This window comes from Branchiostoma belcheri, unplaced genomic scaffold (genome assembly GCF_001625305.1).
Source record: "Branchiostoma belcheri isolate BF01 breed outbred unplaced genomic scaffold, Haploidv18h27 scaffold4, whole genome shotgun sequence".
In the NCBI taxonomy this organism is placed as follows: Eukaryota; Metazoa; Chordata; class Leptocardii; order Amphioxiformes; family Branchiostomatidae; genus Branchiostoma; species Branchiostoma belcheri.
Window position 1 is genome coordinate 1,871,866 of NW_017804020.1, and position 24,968 is coordinate 1,896,833.

Sequence of the window (24,968 nt, forward strand, 5' to 3'; positions counted from 1 at the left end):
TAAAGTTACTACTTTAGGTATAAGCTGTTTAAAGTTACTACTTATCACAGTTGTACAAAAATGTTTTTATTAAAACTGAGCTTTGCAGAAATATGACATCACCCACCATCCTTCTGAGTGGGAAAGCTTTGATTTACAATTAAGTATAAGCTGCTTAAAGTTACTAATAATATCATAGTCATGGACAAATATGTTTTTATTAAAACTGAGGTTTGCAGAAATATGCATCGTCATCACGCATTGTCCTTCTGTGTGGGAAAGCTCTAATTTACAATCAAGTATAAGCTGCTTAAAGTCACTACATACTTATCACAGTCATGCACAAATATGTTTTTATTAAAACTGAGGTTTGCAGAAATATGCATCGTCATCACGCATTGTCCTTCTGTGTGGGAAAGCTTTAATTTCCAATGAAGTATAGGCCACATAGAGACACTACTTAATCATAGTCATGCACACAAATATGTTTTTATTAAAACTGAGGTTTGCAGAAATATGCACTGTCATCATGCATTGTCCTTCTGCGTGGGAAAGCGTTTGATTTCCAATGAAGTATAGGCCACATAGAGCCACATAGTACTTATCATAGTCATGTACACAAATATGTTTTTATTAAAACTGAAATTTGCTGAAATACAACAACACCCACCTTCCTACTTTGTTGGAAAGCTCTGATTTACAATCAAGTATAAGCCGCTTAAAGTTACTACTCATCACACTCTAATATGTTTTTATTAAAATTGAAGCTGGAGTCTTCTTACTTCTTTAGAAAGTCCCTGATCCTAACCACGGTTGACTCCCACGTTTGACAAGAGAAAATAGAGTTGACGTCAATGCCTTAAGCTATCACCTTGGTGACAAATGCAGCCTGACGTCACAGAGAATGTGCAAAGCATTGAGGAGACAAAATGTTCTACTTTGGATGATTTGACTGTAGCCTTGCTGTCTTTCTCTTTCTGAGAGCCTAAGACTGTCCATCATCTACATTTAGACCCTGTATGTTCACATTGTAAAAATAGAACCGGTTTTGAGTATTAAATCAATTTGATTTGTGCAATGTGAATGCTCCACTAGTACAGTTACATCTAGTGCAAGACGTTTCGGCCAAAACTGTGCGTCAAGATGGTGGGCTCTAGTTGTGACTCTTTGATCTGTTTGAACGCAAATGCAAATTGGATTGGCACAGACCATTGTGAACGCATTCTGTCTAACCGGTTAGATAAAGAAAGACTGAGAAAAAACTGCTTTTGTTGCAAAACTTTCTATCCTTGTAGCTGTGGCTCGCTAGGCTAAACAAGGGATCCTCATCATATCCTGCCAATCATCATCATCATTACAAACAGGGATGATCAAAGGTTTAAAACCTACCAAGGGGACATCCACTGATCTTGATAAGGGGTTCAAAAGGGGTCACTCCCATCCTAACTATTTCATACACATCCAAACTGTTTTCCAGTTTTTTTTTACATGTGATAAGTGTTCACTTAGTTCTGTCAGTTCATTTGTATGACACTGAACAAGAGTGACGGATGTCACTCAAAATCTACGTAATTTAGTATTAGAGTTTGAATTGTCCTTGAAGAATCTTTCGCACATCACCTTTTTGTGTTTGTTGAACTGCACAAGTAATATAATTGTCTGTCTGCCTAGTGTCTGGACAAGGGATGACCTTGAATATGGCTCCTTGAATAATACTAGTAAAGTTAAGTAAAGTAAGTAAGAATAACACTAGTAAATGCTTTTGTAATGTTACCATTCTAGTCCATATTAGCCTGAATAAATCGCGCCCCTAGCGGCCTGCCTGCTTCATGGTTGGGATGGGGGTCATTAACCCCTGGCAGCAAAAGCTGTGAACACAGGCTACCAGTATGATCCATATACATGTGTGTAATGGTTACATAACTTGTTTTTTTCAAAGCAATGCACTCTTGTAACAGAAGCCAAACCTTCACCTATCAACAGTTGAGTGTTCTGATTTTATCATGTCTCTCTCACTGCTAAGATACATAAGGGGGTGGGGTGTAGGAAATGTCATACACATGTTTATTACAAACCCTTGAAAGGTAGGAAAACTATCCCTACAGGGTAGTCAATTGTCATTCCTGACAGGTGCTGTCCACTTTGATCTCCTGATAGCAAAACCCCACGAGAAGACACTTCTGACAGGAAAGGTCGATACGTTAGAAACAGGTGTTTCCCTGCCACTCACCTGTGTCATTGTGCACACCTGGTGTGGCACGCGGGGGTGAAAGGCGGGCTCCGTGTCGGTGTGGCGCTCGCGGTAGACGTGGAGGGTGTAGGTGTTGATTACCCAGGGTTCCGTGTGGGTCAGGTCCACCACCAGGAAGTTGATCCTGTTCTCGCCCAGACCGAGGCTGTAGTTGGCAGGTCTGGAAAACAAAAACAACTTTGACCTTCAACAAGACGACCTTGAGAATCTCATATTAACCGTCTATGTTGCATTATTTGCTATGTTTCATTTATACTGTAGCAATAGCAAGTACAGCACAAAAATAATGTATTTTCTTGACTTGTTATTAAAGGTTGAAGCATAATAATATGATGTACAATATCATTAGTACCAAGGTAACCTGTCCACAAGAGCAACAGTTCAAGCTCGGTTGGGTTAAGGCAGCCTATGGCATACTATGAGTAGTATTTCATACATATGCCTGTAACTTTTGATAGCTTGGTCGCACTACAACTAAACTTCACACAGTTCTAGTAGTACTTAAAACACATTGAATAAAGGTTATTTTGTTTTTACTACTTCTGGATTTTTGGGTTAAAAATCAACATTTTGGTTAAAAAAAAGCTGTTTACTTCATGGCTTTACGCCCAAGCTGAAACAACATCTTTCATCGTGATATTTTACAAGTAGAAAGCCCACCCCCTATTTATTATTTTTGTCCGAGGCTATTTTGTTTAAAATGACAGTTACATTGTTTTTTTGGGTCAAAAACGACAGAAACAGCTATTTTTCTGTCATTTTTCGTTAAAAAATCGCCACAGTTAAAAAATATCGACTCATATGCAAAATAGCCTCGGACAATTTTGATAAGAAAGCGGTAATAAGTAATAATTGGTTAAAAAAAGATCATTTCTGTAGTTTTGAGCTGGGCGTAATGCCGTTTAAGTCATACTCCGTGAATAAAATGCGTAACAACGCGGGTTTACAGGGGAAACATACAAATGACCGCCGGTAACCCCGAATTCGAACACTCGTTCTATTCGAATGACGTCATATCGAACATGGTGGAACATGATTCGGGTTCGAAACATGTTTGTGGCAATCGTGCAGACACACGCCCGAACTCGAACATGAGTATCAGCCTAGGCCGCCTTAACCCAACCGAGAGAAGCAAGATGTGTGAACAGACTACAAAACACACACAAAAAAATTGTGTCAAGTCCATTGAGCAATCTTTCAAAACTTTGGTCTGTCAGCGATTGCAGATTCTAGTGGAAATTTTGATGCAGGCAAAAACCTAATGGCACAACTGTGTACGCACACAAAGGTACAAAAACTGTGTACGTCAAACTTTTCCTGCATGTGATTCAGCCTGCACTGAATTACGTTAAGAATATACGTCTTGATTGTGCGTACACTGTAGCCCTTGAGGTAAAGTACGATAATATCAGAGCGCATATTCTTTACATGCAGGAAAAATTTGACATGTAGTTTTTGTACACTATATAGGGTGCATACGCAATTGTTGTACCATCAGGGCGTTGCCCTCATGTAAGTCAGGTCTATGTTTTATGTTGTAACAGAAGCTAAGCCCAAACCTGGCCAGTCCATCCTTCTCCTCCAGCCTGGCCTCAGCGTCACAGCTGGTGGCGAAGGCCCACACCTTGATGAGGAGCGTGTCGTACGGGACCGTCACGTGGTACTCCGCGACAAGCGGGCTGAACGACGGCGAAAACTCCAGCCTCGGCTCCGTGAAGACCCCAGACAGGTACGGCATAGTGGCTTTGTCTGGAGAACACAGATGGTGTTGATGTCAGCAAATTGGCTATTATATATTCGATCAGTGGTCGTTTGACTTTATTTGGATCCACAATTACATGTATCTTGACATTTCTTTTAGCTACTGTTCCTGTGGTCCTTAACATGTTAACGTTATATAAACAAAACCACAAAATACTGTAAGTTACACAATAACATACTTAGTATACATTTTGTACATGGTATACAAAAGATTGTGAAATACATGCTTTCATGCATGTAAGCCATGACACTGTACATCTTGATTTTATCTGGTAGTAATCATTTTATGTCAGTGACATCTCATTTTTGCAGAGTATGGTATGGTAATACCGGTATGGTAGGTAGGGTATGGGGTAGGGTTGACTCTGCTTGCGGCATGAAAAAAACTTGACCTGAAAATTAACTTTGAAAATGCCCTGAAAATTGCTTTGGGTCCAGTACCAATTGCAAGCTTTTATAGTTAGTCATGATGTACCAATCTGTGGTCGTCTTTATGTCGAGCATAGTAACAACATATAGTGACAGTTGCACATTTCGAACCAGTTACTCTAATTCCTTAGGTGCTGGGCACTTCTGTGTGTTTTGATAAGTGGTGACGACCCTGACAGTAGGCTTGACATGGGTGATGACCTTTGGCATGAAAATCTCTCTAGCATTGACACATGACCTTCCACTAAAACAAATTGAAATGCCTTCAACAGTAGACAAAATGTTTCTGGAACCACTGATCAACATGTACCCATGCCACCAAAATGTAATGTGTCAAAGGTCTAAGACTGAGTGTCTCCATTTACACATGGGCAAAAACCTGACGGTATGAAAACTGCATATGCATGAAAACTGCATTCATCGAATTTTTCATGCGTTTAAATTGGCCTGCTTTGACGTACATGAGTTGCACATCAAGAACATACATTTGGTACGTTACCTTGAGGGCTGGCGTACGATCTGAATGTACATGTACGTTCTTGATGTATGTCAAAGCAGGCAGATTTACACACAAAAAAAATGTGACATACATGTACATGTATGCTCAGGTTTTTGCAAGTAAATTGGGTCAAACTCACAATAAAGGACCTGGTGACAGCTACAATGTAGCAGATGATATACATGTACGTCTGTGTCAAAAACATATCTGGCCTACTTTCAGCCAACATCTGCTTGTATTTTCGAAGCAGATTCCTAAAATATGATTTTGCTGATTTTAGATATCTAGATGATAAGTGACCCAATTCGTACTATCAACTACAAAAGAAAAAAAAACATCTAAAGTGTAATATTTTTGACAACATAACATCACTCTATCAAAAGGAAGCATTTACCTATTAAAAATTGTCAAACACTGATCAGATCTAAATATTGTACACATTTTAATGAATGAAATTTTCTCATAACCTTATAGGGGGGTGTCAAACTGGGTTCACAGACTGGCTGGCTCCAGATCTATTAAAACCATACCAGGGAAAATCCAATAATGAGACAGATACACTGCAGTTGTTGAGGAAATTATCTCACTCGACATTTAGGTTTCAAGTTACAAGAATCTATCAGTTTCTTTTGACAGCCTGTTTACTCTGAGTTTTTGTTTGGTTGCCAGTTTATGTCCACATGATAAATGGGGTGATGACCTCATCAGATATGGATACCGCTCTTAGGGGAAACATATTGGTGCATTAACTGCCAGAAGTACAGTTATTACCTTCGCCAAGAATGTTTTCAGTAGCATTTGTCCGTCTGTTTGTTTGTGAAGAGCGTAACTCAAGAAGCTTAGTATGCATTGTCATGAAACTTGGTAGGTGGGTAGGTCTTGATGAGACCTAGAAATGATTAGATTTTGGGCCCCCTGGCAGCTTTTGTTGGTACTGCAGCAGAACTTCCCAGGGTTTGGTAGTGACTTCTGTACCGCAAACTTATCATTACTGCTAAAAAATAATAGTTCTGTGAACATGTCCATTTTTCTCAGACCCCAAACTTTTGCTACCGTGAACATAAAGTGAATTACAATATGTATAATTCTGTATAACCACCTTGTGAGTAAATATGATTAAAGAATGGTTCTATATACAATAGAATGACAATCACTGGACAATTGTGTATCAACAGAACAGAGGTCTATCTCACTTTACCTAATACATGTACATGTAGATAATTATACAGTTTTTTTCTTTCAGGAAACTGTTGAGCTGCTGGATTTGTAACTTTGCAACTATTAGTACCCTTTTAGTTTGCACAATAGTTTGGATATCAGTTAAACTTGCTTTGATACGTGCCATAACATACATGTAGGATAACATTATAAAGTCTAGGGTACCCAGCAGTACTAGAAGAAAGCAGTCTTCACCCTTATCCACAGAAGACAGGCAAAATGAAATCCCTCCACATAATTTGACTACTTAAACTTTAGGAGAAAATATCTTAACATGTACCAAATTAATGGTCGCCTCCTGTTGATTGTGGACCTTCTGTATTTAGTAAATGAAAACCTTGCTTACAGTAAAACTGCACTAAGTCTTTATTGATAACAGACCAGGTAAAATGGCTTCAAGATTAAAACCTACCATCATTACACTCCGGTCTCTGGTACTTCTCTGAAAAACAGACAGATGCCTGCGGTTAGTAATGAAGAAGTAATCGTTTATCTATTTAGGCCACACTTGTGGTGCCTTTCAGAGGGGCTGGTTGTGATTACTAAAGTACAACATGTAGTTACTTCTACAATTGTATTAAGTTGTTCCGGTATTGGAGTAGACATAACAATTCATTTGCCAAGAGCTCTCGGTTGATTTAGTCATTAAGCTAAGTATGCCTGGTGCCAGGATGTCGCTACTCACTGTCACATACATGTACATGTTAGTTGTTTCATTAACAAGACTGCAGGGAATTCATCTGCCTTGGATGTCATGAAACATGCCAATGGAGTACAAGCGCCCTCTATGAGAACAAGGTAGAACTGCAACATCCTCATTTTACCCTAGGGAAATAAATTGGAAGTAGAATTCTCACCATCAAGGGGAACATCCTGGAAAGCGTTGTGGATGAGTCTGTGGGACTGGTGCTGTAGACCCACCACATCCTCCTCCTCATCTTCCTCCCTATAGAACATAGTCATCCATGGAATTAGAAATGGTACATCTAACTTGAGTGACTGACTGTATTCACTTTCTGTCAGGTGGCAAAAGTAGGATGTAGATACTACATGTCCTATTGTATTTGTAGTGATGATCATTACATGTAAATCCATGTTATTCCGATTTTCCATGACCCAGGAATGTTTAGCCTCTACCAGGCTTCGGGAAGCGGCTGGAAAGAGTATAAATTGGCCAAATGGATAGATGACATGCCAGGGGAGTTGGTCTGTGCTAAGAGAACAGTTTGCTGTTCTCCCACATCTCTTAGTGTGGACCAACTCCCCTGGTATATCATCTGTGTATTTGGCCAATTTCTACTCTTCCCAGCCGCTTCCTGAAGCCTGGTAGAGGCTAAGAAATGTTATCTACTAACCAGCAAACTCACACAGTAGATACTAGATTCACATCAAAGAGCAATCCGTCATACAGCCAATTAGGAGTAAATGTCAAGCCAAAACATGATCTTATTTAGTAAACAGTTTGGTGAATTTTTGTTCATTATCAATATCATTATAAGAAGGCAAAGGCAAGCAAGCACACAGAGCTTTTAAGTTTTAGTTATGCACTACATCTGTTAGACATCACCATTTTCTTACAAACCCGTCATGTTAGCAAATGTACGTTAGTGCAAACACGGCAAAAATTACTTGCAACTTTTCACACCAACTGAAGAGAATATAAATGATCTACATACTACCTGGCATAGGAAGGAATAAACGCACAGATCTGACTTCTGAAAAGTGAACCAGGAATATGTAAGGAGTTCCAGAGAATGGGAATGAGAGAGTTTTCAGACACATGGGTACTTGGGAATGGGAGTACAGTACAGGTCTTGCATAACTTCCCACTTGCAAATCGCAATCAAAAGTTGTGCAAAATGCAATCAAAAGCCATGCATTTCCTGATTAAAACTTGTGCAAAAGCCATACAATTGTCCAAAAGTCGTACACTTTTTGTTTAAATCGTGTTCATTTCTCATGTAAGATGTATGTAGATGTTTGTGTAATCGCTAGTGGTTATGTGTAACAGATATATTGCACACGGTTTAAAGCTTTTGCACGAGTTTTAACCACATGTTACACAGCTTTCACACGGCTTTTAATTGCAATTCAAACGCATTTTTATACAATTTTTGTGTAAGAAATAAGCAAAGTAAAACTGCATAAAATGCATGAATAGGGACGTTAATAGAGATCTGTACTGTAGAAACAACCAAACAAAAAATCCAGAAAACACGGAGCTGCGAGGAGGTGGATGGACAACATGGAGGCAACATGGCGGCTTTTGGGAGGGGGGCGAGGTTTCCAACATGTTCCGTGGCTTACTCTTCAGGTGACAGCTCGGCGAACCTGTGGCGCTCGATTTCCCGCGATGCGTACACCTGCTCTAGCGCCGACACCAGCCTGTGCATGATGGGAGTGTTGTGGCGTACGGAGTTGTCCAGGATGTCCTTGATTTTCTGGTTGCCGGCACGTAGAGGTTTGGGTGCCGACATGTCCACACCAGCAAACCTGCTCAGGTCCTTCAGAAGGATGGCATACTTCTCGCTGTCTGGAGAAGGATACAGCTGTGGGAAAACAGAAGAATTCTTCAAATTATGAAGCAGAAAAAAGGGTAAAAAAGGGCTTCTGGACATATTTCTTTCATGCAAAAAAGGTTGCCACAAACTTTCATTGACAGCTTTTTTCCTGTAACATTTGGGTGTAAACCATTAGCGTGGGGTCGTGTGGCGCAGTCGGTAGCGCGTTCGGCTCACACCCCAGAGGTTGTGGGTTCGAACCCCACCTTGTCACCGATCTTGTGCCCTTGGGAAAGGCACTTTACACGATTTTCCTCACTTCACTCAGGTGTAAATGAGTACCTAGCTTCGGCTAGGGACGTCCCTCGGATAGGACGTAAACTGGAGGTCCCGTGTTTGAGGAGAGCCACACCTCGAGCACGTTAAAGATCCCACCACACCTTTCGAAAAAGAGTAGGGGCATGCCCCGGTGTGCGATGGTACAAACACTAATGTATGGAGTTGGTGATTCACTTCAAATCACCCGGACGGAGGCCTGGCGACCTCCGTCTTGTATATGCCACATGGTGATTTACATCATTCACCCGGACGGAGGCCTGGCGAACCCCGTCTGTATCAGCCAAATCTTGGAGAGGAGATAGGCGCCGCCAAGATTATAAGCCTGAGGAGTCATCGTGACAAGTCCAGACATGTTGCTGGCTGTCATGATGCCCCTACGGCCGTGAAGGCTATGGGACTTACATTACATTACATTACATTACTGTACAGTGCAGCAGTGCCCTCTTGCAACTCAAGAAAGTACTGCACCTGATCTACACTACCAGCTCTACACATCAGCATGATACACTGACCTGCATGAAGCTGCCCCTGTTGACCGTCTCCCTCCTGGTGTCCAGGATGTACTCCAAGTCTTCCTCTGTCAGGCAGAACTCATGGGAGGGCAGGCAGTTCACACCCTGCAGGGAGGGATTGATAGAACAACAACTAAATGTCTACTATATGTACGTACATGTATTGATAATACTTTCACTACAGAACTAATCATTAATTCTAACCACTGCCTACTGCACAGTGATGTCCAGAGTGTGTCCTAATATTTTATTTCAACACTCCAAAACACAGATACAATGAAAAACAATTATTCGCATAATCTAGACCTCAATTGCTAACCATATCACAAGAACCAAACAAATCTGACCAACACACTGTGAGTAACAGCTGCTAACACACAAACACTAAAAGTAACAGAACCTGTGGAAGGCAAACTCATCATACATGTAGAACCGTACATGATGAGTCATAACACACACACATACCAGTATCCCAACATTCAGCTCCAGTTCCTCCAGGGCGTCGGCTACTTCCATGGCAACCAGCTGCTCTGAGAACAGCATCCCCACCATGTCCTCAGCTGCGTCCTGCTTGATGGAGTTACTGGCCCAACCCTCGTCCTGTGGGAGGTTTTTGTCAGTGTGTGTCAGTAGAAAAGTTTTTCTGCATGGTGACAACTATCTTTTACAGGTCATTGACGTTATTTGTTTGGAGAAGAAGAAGAAAGAGCAAAGCAAAACAAACATGTTTTACTTCTGTAATCATTATATTTATTGTGTCACCCACTCTTTCAAAGGTGTAAAAACATCCCTGATAACCATTTCAGCACCAAGGACAGGGATTCTTGTATAGGGCCTGTCCTTGGTGCTGAATCAGTAATCAGGTTAGTTCAAGCTGTGAAAGTGTTGGCACATTGTACAAAAATGGATGTTTTTTTAATCATTCCTTCAGTTGTCATTGGACATCTAACATGTATATTGCATCTTGAGAGCGAAGTGTTCAGGGCACAAGACTTCAATTAAGGGCCACAACACCGCAAAAAAAAACAGGGTTAATTTCAAATGGCACTGTTAACATATCTTGTGTTAACAAAATACACATATTTTGTACATGTAATTCTGCACTATGTATTACTGTTAAACAGAGTATTTATTTTCAGTGCAAGATACCTTAAACCAGCTGGTTACACACAAGTCTTTAATGCTATTTTCTATAAAAACAGAAGGGATATGCTGTTCACAGAAGATAGCTAGCATTTGGACTGACTTCTGCAAGTCAGTATTACAAAGTTTATCAAAACACACTTAATACTGCAGTCACACAAATATCACCATTTTTACAACACCACATGTCAAACCTGTAGCTCACATACCTGAGGTGCTATAGTGGTTTCATTCTCAAACTCCTTTTGCAGCGTGTGGGAGAAACAATACCAGTCATGATGAGCAGCTAGGAGTTAACTACAGTCATGATGCAGCAGATTATAGGTTAATGAATGACATGCAAAGTGACATGCAATGGGATATTGATGCATCCATGCAAAGTGTTAGGTATCTACATGTATATGTCAGGGTAGAGGCTCTGATCTGGTAAAATTTCACGAATTTTCACTTGTCCTGTTCCTTCACTTGTCCACGTTTACCCCTATCCTGCCCTTTGTTTGCACAGTTACTAACTTTGTGCAGTTGCTAGTAATCCTCTATATTGAGGGCTAAGTGGGAAGGAAGATGATGATGATGATGAATTAGTGATTCTGCTCACAGAGTCTGTAATTGTTTGAAAACATTCGCTTAAAAGGAGGAAAGACAGAACTTTTCAACTTTGAAGCCACGTTAGATCAATTGATCGACTTTTTTCATGATTTGTAAATGGGAAACCACCCTAACACATTAACAGCATAGTGATCAGAGTTTCGAATATGTTGACAAAGACTCTGATCAGAATCTCTACTGGTAGAATTACTGTACCAAATGGGAGTCTCTACCCTGACCTACTGTATATGTCAAGTACATGCTGTTATGCTGAGATCATGATTTGAGAACTTACATTCAGAGAGACCTGCATGTGAGGCTGCCCATTGACCTAAAGGGTGACAGATGTACAAGTCAGATGTACCAGTGTCCATCTTTCCATCATTTGTCGATGGAATTTTGCTTCTCACGAGGGACAAAAATTTTGCCAAAAGTGTCACATATGTACAAAAAGTAGCCCACAATCCTTTTGTAGTATAATAGTTAAGTAGTATCACATCATATATGCTCAGTGTTTTAGATTGTCATCCTGCAGATAGAGGGGGACAAAGAGAGATAAATTTAAGACTGCGGATCCATTAACAGATCCTCACAAAAGCATGTATTACACATGTGATGGTCACCTACCTCTAACACCATTGGGTAGAGAGATGAGTTGTAAATGAGATCAAACCCCAGGAGCTGAAAACAGTTCTTGCATCTGTGTGGAAAGACAAAAAACATGAATGTTCATCTGTGTTGGTAGTTACGTGTTTAAAGTTAACTCTTGCTCCAACACATGAAATTGTTTAACCAGTCAATCCAGTCTTCTCCAATAGACTGACCTAGTGACACTTGTCATGTGGCTTCTCTTAAGTGTGACGTCAACACTGGGTCAAAGGTATAGCCAAACAAAAAATTCAAGTCTATTCTACTGACCACTACAACATACCCCACTCAGTTTACAATAGACATATAAAAGAACATGCCATAACTTACTTGTAGAGTCCCTCCATAGGATTAGCGGAGTACCCCCCAAAGTGTGCGGCCAGAGCTGACTCGGACACCAGTAGGGTCTGTGTGATGACAGACTGCATGTTCCTGAAGGCCACCTCCGCTGCCTCGGCACCGTGGTTATGGGACAGGTACTGACGCAGCTGACCAAAGTACCAGATTCTGCTGGGGACCTAAAGGACAAAAAATGTGTGGGTAGAAAATTCTTTCTCCATGGTGACAACCGTCTGGTACAGGTCATTGACCTTATTTGTTTGAAGAAGAAGAAAGGAAGCAAGAAAAAACACGTTTTCCTTATGCAAAGCTAAACGCAATCATTATATATGCAGTTTGAACAAACCTGATTACTAATTCAGCACCAAGGACAGGCTCTATGCAAGCACTACTGTCCTTAGTGCTATTAGGGATGTTTTTACACAATTGAAAGAGCGGGTGGCACAACATCCCTGATAACCATTTCAGCACCAAGGACAGGAATTCTGGTATAGAGCCTGTCCTTGGTGCTGAATCAGTAATCGGGTTTGTTCCAACCATGAAAATAAAGATTACAAGGAACATTTTTCACACAATGGCACAGTGTACAAAATAAAATGAATGACTGTGGCTTAGGCCTCTGTCACACATATCTGAATATGGCCTCCCAAACACTGCCGTACTCCCCTGACCATGGTTTGGAGTACATGTATTTCGGGAGCAAGGTCCGCTGTGGTTGGCTGGTATTTGTCAAGATTGGCTACTGTTAGGCTTCACCAGTCAAGTTTCAAAATCTCAAAAACATTTGGGTGTGGCCATGGTTGGCTGGTATTCTGGAGTAGATTAGATTTGACTCAAATTTAACTCAAATTTGATTTGATTGTGGCCTAGATCAGGTCAGACTGCTCCTGAACTTCAGCCAACCTTGGTTGGTTGGTGCTCGGGGGAAGGTTCTGAATGTGTGACAGTGGTGTTCATCTTACTAAAAGACTTTTTGCAGACCAACCTTTCTAAAGCTCCTCTGGTAGTCATGTCTGTAGTTGACCAGCCCCTCGGAGTGCAGGAAGGCACGGAGGGGAGAGACAGAGGTCACCAACACGTACGCACGGATGCTGACCGGCATCCCAAATATCAGCAGAGGGTTGGGGAAGTACTGCTGGACTACTGCTTTCCTCGTCCTGTATCTACGATAAGAGTGGAACAATAATTGATGGGTAAAATGAACACGTTGGTAGAACACACTGTGCCTATGCAAAACCCGTAATGCCATGTGCATTGCACTTTGGTAGAACTTATCGTTTGAGGTTATAATTGCACATTTATAGTTTTCAAATGTAGTGTCAGAAAAGCTTTCCTCATCCTGTATGTACATATGCAGAGAGAATGGAATAATTGACGGGTAAAATGAGCACATTGGCAGTACATACTGTGCCTGTGTGAAAGCCGTAATGTTGGGTGCATAGCACTCCTGCAGAACGTATTGTTTAAGGTTACAACTGCACATTTAAGGCAGCGGGGAGTGGATCTTGGGGAGCGGACGAACGCTAACAACGCTGACACTCAGGCTACATTTAAGGATGACTTATATTTTTGATATGCAGTGTCAGAAAAGATATCACTTGCAACAGGCAAAATTCTTATGCAATGTTGACCAAACATCCAAGGAATAATTTATAGCCTGGTTACCAAACATGTTTTAACTGAGCACTGAATCTCTTTGTCCTCTCCACAAATAGCACAAAAGAGATTAAGTAGCTTAACAGGTAACCAGGCTATACAATTTGTACATGTGTAATCTGTAACATGTTACATGTACATGTGTTGACCTTTTAACCTCTTGTTCAGGTGACTGCCCTCGTCAGGAGCTGAAGAAAGATGGCGGATGCTGCCTGAAAGCTTATACGCTTTGATATTTTTAAGTTGTGTTTATCAGTTTAAGTCCTTCCTGTTTCTATAGTATGCTACATGTTGACCTTACATTTGTATTATAAGCCCTTTCTATGCAACAATAATTGTAGCCTTACTGTTTGATCCTGGCATAGTCCCTGTCCTTGGTGGGCTGTAGGATGTAGATGTTTCCTCCGGGGTTGATGGACTTGAAGACCCACTTGGCCTCCCCTCCCACAGCGTCAGCCACGCTCAGGAACTGCTCAAACTCCAGGGGCATGACCCAGCACATGGGCGCCAGGGGGCTTCTCCGCAGGGCTGGGGTACAACGGACATCGGGAAATTTTTATGTAAATGTTGTATTCTTTACAAGGAAAACATATTGCTTTTGCTCAAATTCTTCTTCTACCAAACATATAAGGTCAATGAACTGGACCAGACAGCTGTCACCATGGTAACTAGTGGCAAAGCCCTAGTGTGTAGTATTATATTATGTAGCAAGTGGCAGGACAGAGTTGAAGGGGCTGGTCACCATAAGAATAAACAGAGGAAAACATACTGCTTTTGCTTGGTTTCTTAATTTTCTTCTTCTCCAAACACATAATGTCAATGAACTGGACCAGACAGCTGTCACCATGGTAACTAGTGGCGAAGCAGACACCCTAGTATGGTGTTGTATTATATTATGTAGCAAGTGGCAGGACACAGTTGGAGGGGCTGGTCACCATAAGAATGAACAGAAGTAGTTTGCTAGGCTATACTATTTGGCGCTGTAGCAACTACATGAATGTGATGGTATGCACTAATTTTTTTCTTCCAATGGATCTATGTTTGGAGTACAACTGTTTATAATCTATAACATACCGGTAAAAGCAATTAGGGAAAAGACAATTAGCAAAATGCATCATGCATGTATGTGGTCATAGGACAAGATACAGATACAAGAACTGCAAACTGCCTAACTAGTCTCCCGAACAAACATGGCTTCATTGCTGTTGGACAGTTAGGGAAGAGATGCACCTGGGATCTTCCTGGCTGCTGACATGGTGTGGCAGAACCCGTCCTTCCTCCACAGAGTCGTCCTCACACCTGGGATTCTGTTCACCTGCAAGTTACCGTACATCATTAGATTACTGAGAACTATAATTGTAGCTACAGGTGCATTGTTTGCGTCAATGAAAGTTAGACTGGTAAGCAGATACATGTAGGTTAGTTATGTCCACCTTAAATTCTGCTATTTCTCTTTGAAATAGTGAAGTATGCCCATGTTACCTTCTGATGTGGTTTGAGGTGCCCATATGTGGCCTTGTGAAGACACATGCCTTCACCAGAGTCTCCATCTGCAGTGAAAGATTGTGAAGTTCTTTAAACGTTCCAAGAAAAAAATATGTGTATCCCAAGAACACAAACATTTAACTGGATGCATCCTATCAGTGTTCTAGACAGCATTGACTCTTGCCGTCAACAGAATTATGTTGCAAGGTTTCAAAATTTTCCTGGGGGAGCATCCCCCTAGCTAGGATTGTCGATATGGTGTTACGTCAAACAAAATCGACAAAAAATTCAGGTTGGCTAGAACACTGCTTGTGACCATTTCTAAGTTGTCATCTGAAACTGTAGATAGCCTATCCAAACACAATGCAGTGTAAAATGTATATCCCCTCTTCATAGCAGACAGATCAGGGTACTGTTTTGGTATGGCCTGTACGTCTATTGACTGACCTGTGAAAGTCATACACAAGAGCACCATCCACCCTTCCTTCTCCCCCTCCAGCAATGCATGGTGGGACTGCTGCAGGGCATCCTGGGACTGTTCCACAGTCGCTTCAAACAATTGTACATCTGCAACAACGACAGAGAAAACTTTACTTCCAATTAAACAGTGAAGACTAGTACTTTATCCTGTTGAGGAGTCAAACAATCTTTGGGATGAACAGTACAGGAATGCAATGAGCAGAACAAAAAAAAAAATTCAGAACGAGGAAATCTGTCTGACATTGACATTTACTGGCATTTTAGCACATTTTTGTCTTAATTTTATACTTGAAGCATTTGAAATAGCCCCATAACAAGCTATGTGAGCCACAAAACAAGAAAGCAAGCTTTTCTATCAGCAACATCACATTTTGCCTCACAGATATCAGTATGGAATAAGGTTGATTCAACTTGACATGTAAAAATTACAAAATTTCATTACAAAAATGACATGAAAATTGACTTTAAAAATCCAATTTTACTGCTCTGAAACCACTCTGGGTGCCTTTGGAAAATCCTTTCAGGTACCACCATATAAAACTAGATTCCAAGCAATCATATAATGTTCCAAATTTTTTCGTTAAACTAACAGCTTCCCTATATATTCATAGCCGCTTAACCTAATTTCAGTCTGACTTTTGTCTGTACGGAATGTTATCAGTCAGAGGTATGGCCACCTACGGAGTCCTGATAGTGGAGTGGTTTTGACATTGACCTCAGGATGTAGATAGGAAATTACTCGGAAGTCTGGACTGAAACATAGCGAACTTTGCGGTTGGGAAATCTGGTAGAAAAAAGTCAATCACAAATGAAGTATAGAAACCGGTTAACTGCAAAGTGCTTTGCTACAAAAACCTGCCAATTGGGCTAACCTGCAAAAGGTTTAGCCTCCATAGCAGGCTTATAGAACTGGGGGTTTGGTGGTCTTCGGCTGTTTTCTGATTAGCCCAGTTCTAAAACGGGGGTAATTCAACCAGGCCGGCTATGTTGTCTATATGTAATCAGAAAATAGCACAAAAAAGCTCCCAAAGACTCTAAATGCCCCCCAAACCCCCAGTTTTTGGCATGCTATGGAGGCTACAAAAGGTTAAAGAAGAGCATCCCAACTGGTCGATTTTTGTTCTCATTTCAGATCCAGTTTTCAGATCCTTGATATAAATAAAATTTATCAGGTACAATGATAAAAATAGTAGACACTGCAGAAACCAAACTATGACTTCAAATTAAATTTTGCAGCAGAAACTCCCAAACAACTCCATCTACGACTGGATTACTATTGAAAAACTGCCAGGTTCAATATTCAATCTTTATGCACAAAATACTGGGTCAGATCAGCCTTCAAATGTGATTCCTTTAGTAACACATCTCTTTGAAATAAAACCATGAATCAAAACTCATTCTAGAGAAGAAATAAACTATGTGCTTCTTGTCTCCCACAAAAACTGTGGAGTCTGCCATACATCCTGAAGTAGTTAACTTGTGTTTAGTATTCTAGCACACGTTTCCTCCATATGACAGGTAATGAAAGATGCCCTGGACTGAAGCCGCACCTCCAAATATTATGGACCTGTGCCAGGCTGGGGGGAACATTTCCAGATGGAAGAAATACTCTTTCTGATCTGGAAGGTGGAGGCTGTGAAAGGGGGTTTGGGGAAACTTTTTTTCATAAGAACCACCTAATAAAAAAGTGTGATTGATATTGATGTAATAGAATTTGTTCATTGCTTTCTTTTCAAAATCTAGTATTTTCTTGTCCCGCTGTACTTTCATTTCTAGACATACTTGTCCAAGTACATTTGCAGCAACACCTGTTCATGTTTGTGTGTGTGTATTTGGTTTAGCACAATAACTCAAGAAACTATGAATGGATTGTCATGAAACTTGGTAGATGAGTTGGTCTTGATGATATGAGATCTTGGGCTGATAAAAATTTTGGGTCCCTAGCAGATTGTTATGGTATCGCAGTGGGACTTCCAGATTTGATATTCTGTGATCTGGACATGCTACATGTAGTTTTTCATTGTGTACTGTATGTGTACTTCATTGTACATTCTCCACACACAGTGTCTTCTGTAGCAAAAATGATGGTCTGAACTTGAACCTGACCCATGGTTCGTGTTTGAGGTTAGTAGTTGGAACAAGAAGATGGGGCCTCTGGGTCTCCTTAACCTAAGTTTGTCCCAGATTGCCAGTCTGTCAGGCCTTGTAGGCAGCTAGGGATGACACACTCCACCACAACACCTCACACCTGCTTTACATTTGGGCCACAGCAAATAAATTTTGATTGAATGAAATCCTCTGCAGTGCAGTTTCCAAATTTAATGCGATAGGATGAGAAAAATACAGGACTCCTACATTTTCAGATTTTGAGTAAGCCTTGCTATGTAAACAAAAATTGAGGTAACAAAACATGATATCACAACCAACAGGTCTTTTACTCCTGTATTCAACAGTATTATCTGTCCTAGATGTTTATACATGTACACCTCAATTTACAAGAACAGTTGTACAAAAGGGCAGTTTGTGACAGAACCAATAGACGTATACCCGTATGACATAGACCAGCCGTCATGTCACATACTAAATTGAACGTGTTTCAAAACTTGTTTTATTTGCAGTCTGAATCGCACCACGCTTCAAGTATATCGAGTCCTGCCTATTGAGAAACTTTATATAGGACAGTCCATTCTACCATTATCTGTGTGTTGGCACACAATGTCAACTGCAATGGTAAAGAGATTATAAGTACAGGTTAGATGTAGGTAGACATCAGAAATACCTGCACAGCCCCAATTTTACCTGCATTAACCTGCATATGCTGGTGATACATGTATTTCAAGCCCTGTATATATGCAGACAAACTATTAAGACGTATAGGTGCAGTTTAACATAATTGCTCCCATGGAAGCTATGGAAAACTGAGTTTCTTCGAAAACCACTTAAGGAAGGAACGTTATAACGTTATAACGTTACTAAGTCAATGGACTGTCTTTTTACTGTAATCTAAACCCCCAGTGTTGCAGGGGGACATGAGAGATGCTGGGATGAATTTTGCTCCTAATCAGAATGGATGAAGATGATTTCCCACAGGAAGACGGGAGTTGGCAGGCATTTTGGTACCAAGATGGATGAAGCCAATCTGTGCTGATAAAACCTGGGGTGATGAGGGATTGCCTAGGGTAGCTGCCTAGCTGTACATATGTACATGTAGGTGTGTTAACTACTACATTTTTAGTATTCAACCCAGTGCTGTGTACCGGTTCACTGAAAATGTTTAGGTTCAAGTAAAAAAAAACGTGAAAGGCAAGAACCAGTTCCGGACTTATTAAAAAAAAACCCTTTTTGCTCCAAACTTACCCAAAACTTTCCATAGATTGCAAAAGCAAGTGTCGGCCTCCATGTTAAGTGGCCACAGTTTCGCCTGGACAACAGTGCAAGGTTGCCAACATGCAATTTTGTATATTCCATGGGTTCAGGTCCGTACTCACAAGTCCGGACCTGAACAACCTAAACCTCTGGACTTGAATCTGGACCTCAACTTAATTGTGGGTTTAGGTACACAGTGTGCACACTAGTTCAACCCAGAGGACAATCCTAGCCTCTACCAGACTTCAGAAGCAGCTGAAAAGACAGATAACACGTTGGGGTCTGCTAAAAGGAGTACAGTTTGCTACTCCCACTTCTTTTAGCAGCCCCTGGCATGTTACATGCATCTGGCCAATTTCTACTTTTTCTACAAATTGTAATCACCCCTGAAGCCTGGTAGAGGCTAGATTGTCCATAGAATATCTAACTTCAGTCACCCTGGTATCAATAAAATCATGTGCAGCATCTACATGTATCTATCTTACTCTCTTCAAATATTTGGATTCCTGAACGTGATAGAAGTCTGGAGAGCATTAGACCTGGCTCTAGTCAGACTGATAATAATCCACCCCGTCCACTAAAGTCCTACCAGGAAGCATTGGATTCCTTGTGTTAGTGTAGGGAACATTTGCAGAGTAAACACATGTCTTTGAAGCATGGGATTCTTTTTGTTAGTATAGGGAACAGTGCAAAGTAGACAAATGTTTTTGAATACATCATAGACAATAGGAGAGTACTTGTATACAGACTGAAATATCAAGAAGATGGCAATCTTGGACTTTTTTTAAGGTATTTATAATGCAAATTTGCAATGTACATGTACACTTGAATAGATTACTGCACAGAAAAGAAAATAAACGGAAAGAAAAGTTAATAACAATGGTTATGTTAGATCTATGTGTACCTCATTTGGTTTTCAAATTACATACACATTGTATCAAATTGTGACTTTTGACGAAGATTTTCAGGAACCCTTTCTACTAGTATTGTATCAAATACATACATTTATCATATAGCCGGGTGACGTTGACCAATCAGAAGGCTCCATTCCACATTCTTTATGTCGCCGTAATGTCACAAATAGAGTCAAAATCGGGTATTTATTCATCCCAATCCATACATTAAACAAAATGAATAATCACCCGCATATGACCTCAGGTGACCCAATAGAACAGGGCTCTACTTCTTAAAAATCCAAGAATAACTTGAGTTGTGTTCCGATGACCTCGGGTGACTCCCATAAGAACACCTGTTCCCTGCCTGTGACCCAGATAGAAGGCCATAGAACGTGAACCCCCCAGTGACCTCAGGTGACTCCAGATGGAACAAATATTCTATGTTCTATTCAGCATGTGCAAGGGGTAAATTGTACATTGTGTCACTCTTCACTGCATCAGTGTGGATAGGCTATCGCGTAAGCTATATGATAATAGCGTTAATGGCCCGCCCTTTCTCGGTGAATATGGTGTGATAAAGCCTTGTCAGTTGCTATAACCACCTCATATAAAGCCACCTCGTTCGCTGCGCTCACTTGGTGGCTTTATTCGGTGGTTATAGCAACTGACAAGGCTTTATCACACCATATTCACCTCGGGGCGGGACATTAACCCTTAAATAAATTATATACACATTTGACCACAACTTTTAATAGCTCATCTGCCCAATAACATTCTACAAGGGAATACAGAGGGGGAGAGGCCACAGGGTTACCCCCATCAAGCATGGATCAGTGACATCAAGGATTGGTCGGGAGAGACAGTGGTCCAACCAAGGAGGTTCAAAACTTGGTCTAACTGACCGGAATGACTGACAACTGCCAGATCTAGAGGTGGAAAACTTTTGTGGACAGACAGCCTGCGGTTACAGGACTGAGTGAGTGTGTCCACAACAAATTTTTCGAGACCACTGATGTAAAATTTCACTTTTAGTACCTTTTATTTGACACTGTACTATTTTGACTATGTTACAAATATCATAGACCTGCTGGCTGCTGATGTGGGTCTTCCAAAGGAGTACCTGGCGAGCGCCATGACGGACAAAGTGGACTGGCGAGAGAGGGTTTGGGACCGGGAACTACAACTCCCGACATGATGATGATGATGATAGAAACTTGACCTGTGTTTGTGAACATATCACTGCCACTACAAATGTACTTTGGGTGACCTTGCCTCCCTGCATTTTGTCATGTGTCACCTGTACTCCATAGTCCTACATTCATAATACTGTTGGACTTGACACTGTACTATTCTGACAATGTTACAAATATCTTATAGAAACTTGACCTGTGTTTGTGAACATATCACTGCCACTACTTTGGGTGACCTTGCCTCCCTGCATTTTGTCATGTGTCACCTGTACTCCATAGTCCTACATTCATAATACTGTTGGACTTGACACTGTACTATTCTGACAATGTTACAAATATCTTGCAGTGAAACTTGACCTGTGTTTGTGAACAGTTTACTGCCACTACTTTAGGTGACCTTGCCTCCCTGCATTTTGTCATCTGTCACCTGTACTCCATAGTCCTACATTCATAATACTGTTGGACTTGACACTGTACTATTCTGACAATGTTACAAATATCTTGCAGTGAAACTTGACCTGTGTTTGTGAACATTTCACTGCCACTACTTTGGTTGACCTTGCCTCTCTGCATTTTGTCATGTGTCACCTGCACCCAGTATATGTAGTCCCAAATCCATAATACCTTTGGACAGGCTGCCTGATCATATTCTGAGGTCATTTACTTCACATGAGCTTTGGGCTGATATGTTACAGTCCCTGTCACTCTGAGAGAAATTAGACAAGACGGCTGTGACGTCTTTCGGGACTTGTTTTTCTCCCTGTCCAATTCCATGGTCATTACCTCCGTGAAAAATGGAGGTGCTGTTTTAGATGTGTCTCTATGTCTGTCTGTCTGTCTGTCTGTGTTTCTGCATAGTTGTGGTCAGCCTATAACTTAAGGAGACCTTTATGGATTGCATTGATATTTGGTATGTGGGTAGGGCTTAGGAAGACAAAGGTCAAATTCAAATGTGAGCCTCCTAGTGGCTGACCTTGGTACTGAAACTGTTATTTTTATCCTTTTCTTGTGACAGATAGTTTTTGTGTAAGTAGGGTTGTGTGAGTTTGGTCCCTTAGCAGCTTGTTCTGGAACTGTACGGGAGTTTCTGGTGAAATCTTTCAAAGTGGGGTAAAGTGGACCTTGAACAAGACATTCAGGATTTGTTGTTTTTTTTCTCCCTGTTCAATAGCATAAATTGTAAAACATTCTGTTACTTTGCTGGGCACTGAACGAGACAGTTGTGACATCTTCCAGGATCTTTTTTCCTGACCCATTTAATTCCATGACTTGTCAAAAAAAAACTGCTGCAGTTTAATGATGCTAGACATTGGTGTAGACAGTCGTGACGTTTTTCAAGACATGTTTTCCTGCCTTTAAGATACCACACATTGTCCTATGCTCGGTGGACATGTACCAGACACCTGTGGACACCCACAAGTCTCCTTCCCTGTCTCATTAGCCCATCACCTGTTGTTAGAACCCATGATCGGTTACTAAACACAGTTAGAGATTGGAATACCATGGATTTTCCCAGAAGTACAGTATGTGTGGTGTGTAACAGTATGCATTTCTCAAGCTTTCACTACTTTTCATGTTTGATGTATTATTCGATACAGAAACACAGTGGGTGTGTTTATCTTTCAAATCCCTTTAGTAAATGATTTGCATAAACATACACATATAAAGAAGGTTAAACTGTTCTCCAAATCAAAAACGAAATTAATTCACCAGAAATTTTCGACTGAATACAAATATCAAAGTTAAAGTTTTCTCATCATTATTATTGACATATGTCACACTCCTAATTAATCCAGCAAAGTATGTGCAGGAATTAACAGCAATGTACATGTAAGATAAGCTCCAATGTTAAAGGCACCCAATGTAATTTAAGGGCAGTGTAAAACTGGATTTTCAAAGTCAATTTTCCGGTCATTTTTTAATGTACAGTAGTACATGTAAGTTGAATCAACCCTATCCCATAGTATACCGATAGCTGTGAGGCAAAAATGTGACTTATAATCGCATATGGCTGATTGTTTTGTATCGTTGGCTGGTTCTATATTGTTGGTACCAAAAAACCAAGGGCCTCGTCACAGAGCTTGTTTTGGGCTATTTCAAACATGTTCGAAATGATGACAAAAATACACTAAGAAATGGCAGTAAATGTCAATATCAGACAAATTCCTCACAGTTGCATTTAATGCCTTAAATATCAATCTTCTATAATATAATTTAATATCTCTATTATGACTCACCTTCATAACTGGAGGAATAGTTGGAGAAGCCAGTAATGTTGGACCTGAAACCTGCAGGCAGCCTGACGTAGAAGCCATGTTTGTGGAATGCTTGTTCGTACAAAGACAGATCTCTGGCAATGACCTTGGGGTGACCTCTGATGACCACGACCCTGTCGTGGTTGGTGAATCTTTCCAGGGTTTTCTTCTCCAGCTGGAAAAGAGAAAAATGAGATTCGCAAGATGAAGATACAACAGTTAATGATTATAGTTTTCCTAAGGGAAAATCTGAGTTTGATAAGCATATAGATGCTATGAAAATCTAAATCAACCAAGATAAATGCTTCTGAATCAGTACATCATTGGGCTCACAATACTTTTTTCTGCTTACCTGCACTGGTGCAGGTAGCATTTAAAATTACCTGCACCAGACACGTTTCACCTGAACCACTTAGAATTTAGGACGTATGGATCATAGATTCATACTAAAAACTGTTCAGAAACTATTATCATTATTATGCCATTGCCATTATTTTTTACACTTCATGGTGGTGACAGTCAAAGGATTACGCAGCTAATAAAAATCCAAATACACATGTACAACTAAATGTATAAACACAGTATACTGACTAGTGTTTGTTCTGTGCAGGTAGACATCAGAAACAACTGCACAGCTCCAATTTTACCTGCACTGACCTGTACATGCCAGGCCATACATGTGTATGCAGGTGGTATTTCGAGCCCTGACACCTTTATTAAGGCCCATGGTTAAGACATGGGCCATGTCCTTGTGATTGCCATATCCCTGTCCTTCATACCAAAGGTTAAAAACCATCCTATGATAAAGCTATTTAAAGATTAACCTGGACATTTTTCTGCAATACTATCTGGTCCACTGGGACGAGAGGGATGAAATCGGACCTGTGTCTTATAAAAAGCAGCCTGTTTCTGATTCTTTTGCTAATCATAATGGACTGCATGGATGGTAACCCTTTAACATTAGGAGACCTGAATGAACTTAGGGCTATCTTTAGTCTGTATTCAGTAGTATTTGGTTTGAACCTGTGACCTCAAGGCAGGCACTCTACTCACTACGCTATTGCACGTATCTAGTTGCTAACAAGGAATATAACAACATAAGGAATATCCTTAATATATAACCATTCATTGTTACAGTACTATACATACATGTCATGAGATTCTAAAGTAAAAGATGAAGTGACTATTAGTATTCTACCAGCAGAGATCCTGATCCGAACAGAAACTATCATTCTAGAGCTGTTGGGATCTCTCTCTATGAGAATGAGGATGGGCTCTAACAACAATTATATATTGCTGAAACTATTGTGTAATTGTAACAATGATGAAATGTGAATTAAAACCCCTGATCATCCTCCTTTGAACTGTCATATGGGAGAGAGAGAGAGAGAGAGAGAGAGAGAGAGAGAGAGAGAGAGAGAGAGAGAGAGAGA

The 24,968-nt window shown here is 40.6% G+C and overlaps 1 protein-coding gene across 4 annotated transcripts in view; it reads right to left on the reverse strand.

Annotated features, from left to right (window-relative positions):
• The window catches only part of LOC109477022 (cadherin-like and PC-esterase domain-containing protein 1), a 100,236-nt gene that overhangs the window by 33,960 nt on the left and 41,308 nt on the right, over positions 1–24,968 (reverse strand). For 2 of the 4 annotated variants that reach the window (XM_019778037.1, XM_019778038.1), the window contains exons 3-19: positions 23,518–23,710; positions 15,796–15,915; positions 15,346–15,413; positions 15,094–15,178; positions 14,211–14,391; positions 13,193–13,370; positions 12,199–12,386; positions 11,848–11,920; positions 11,516–11,551; positions 10,842–10,874; positions 9,955–10,089; positions 9,490–9,594; positions 8,445–8,686; positions 6,995–7,083; positions 6,550–6,579; positions 3,790–3,979; positions 2,210–2,390 (exon numbers count right to left, since the gene is read on the reverse strand). In XM_019778037.1, coding sequence (XP_019633596.1) covers positions 2,210–2,390; positions 3,790–3,979; positions 6,550–6,579; positions 6,995–7,083; positions 8,445–8,686; positions 9,490–9,594; positions 9,955–10,089; positions 10,842–10,874; positions 11,516–11,551; positions 11,848–11,920; positions 12,199–12,386; positions 13,193–13,370; positions 14,211–14,391; positions 15,094–15,178; positions 15,346–15,413; positions 15,796–15,915; positions 23,518–23,710 — 2,127 coding nt within the window. The remainder of the gene's footprint in view (positions 1–2,209; positions 2,391–3,789; positions 3,980–6,549; positions 6,580–6,994; positions 7,084–8,444; positions 8,687–9,489; positions 9,595–9,954; positions 10,090–10,841; positions 10,875–11,515; positions 11,552–11,847; positions 11,921–12,198; positions 12,387–13,192; positions 13,371–14,210; positions 14,392–15,093; positions 15,179–15,345; positions 15,414–15,795; positions 15,916–23,517; positions 23,711–24,968) is intronic. The other 2 variants (XM_019778039.1, XM_019778040.1) reach the window with 2 other exon arrangements.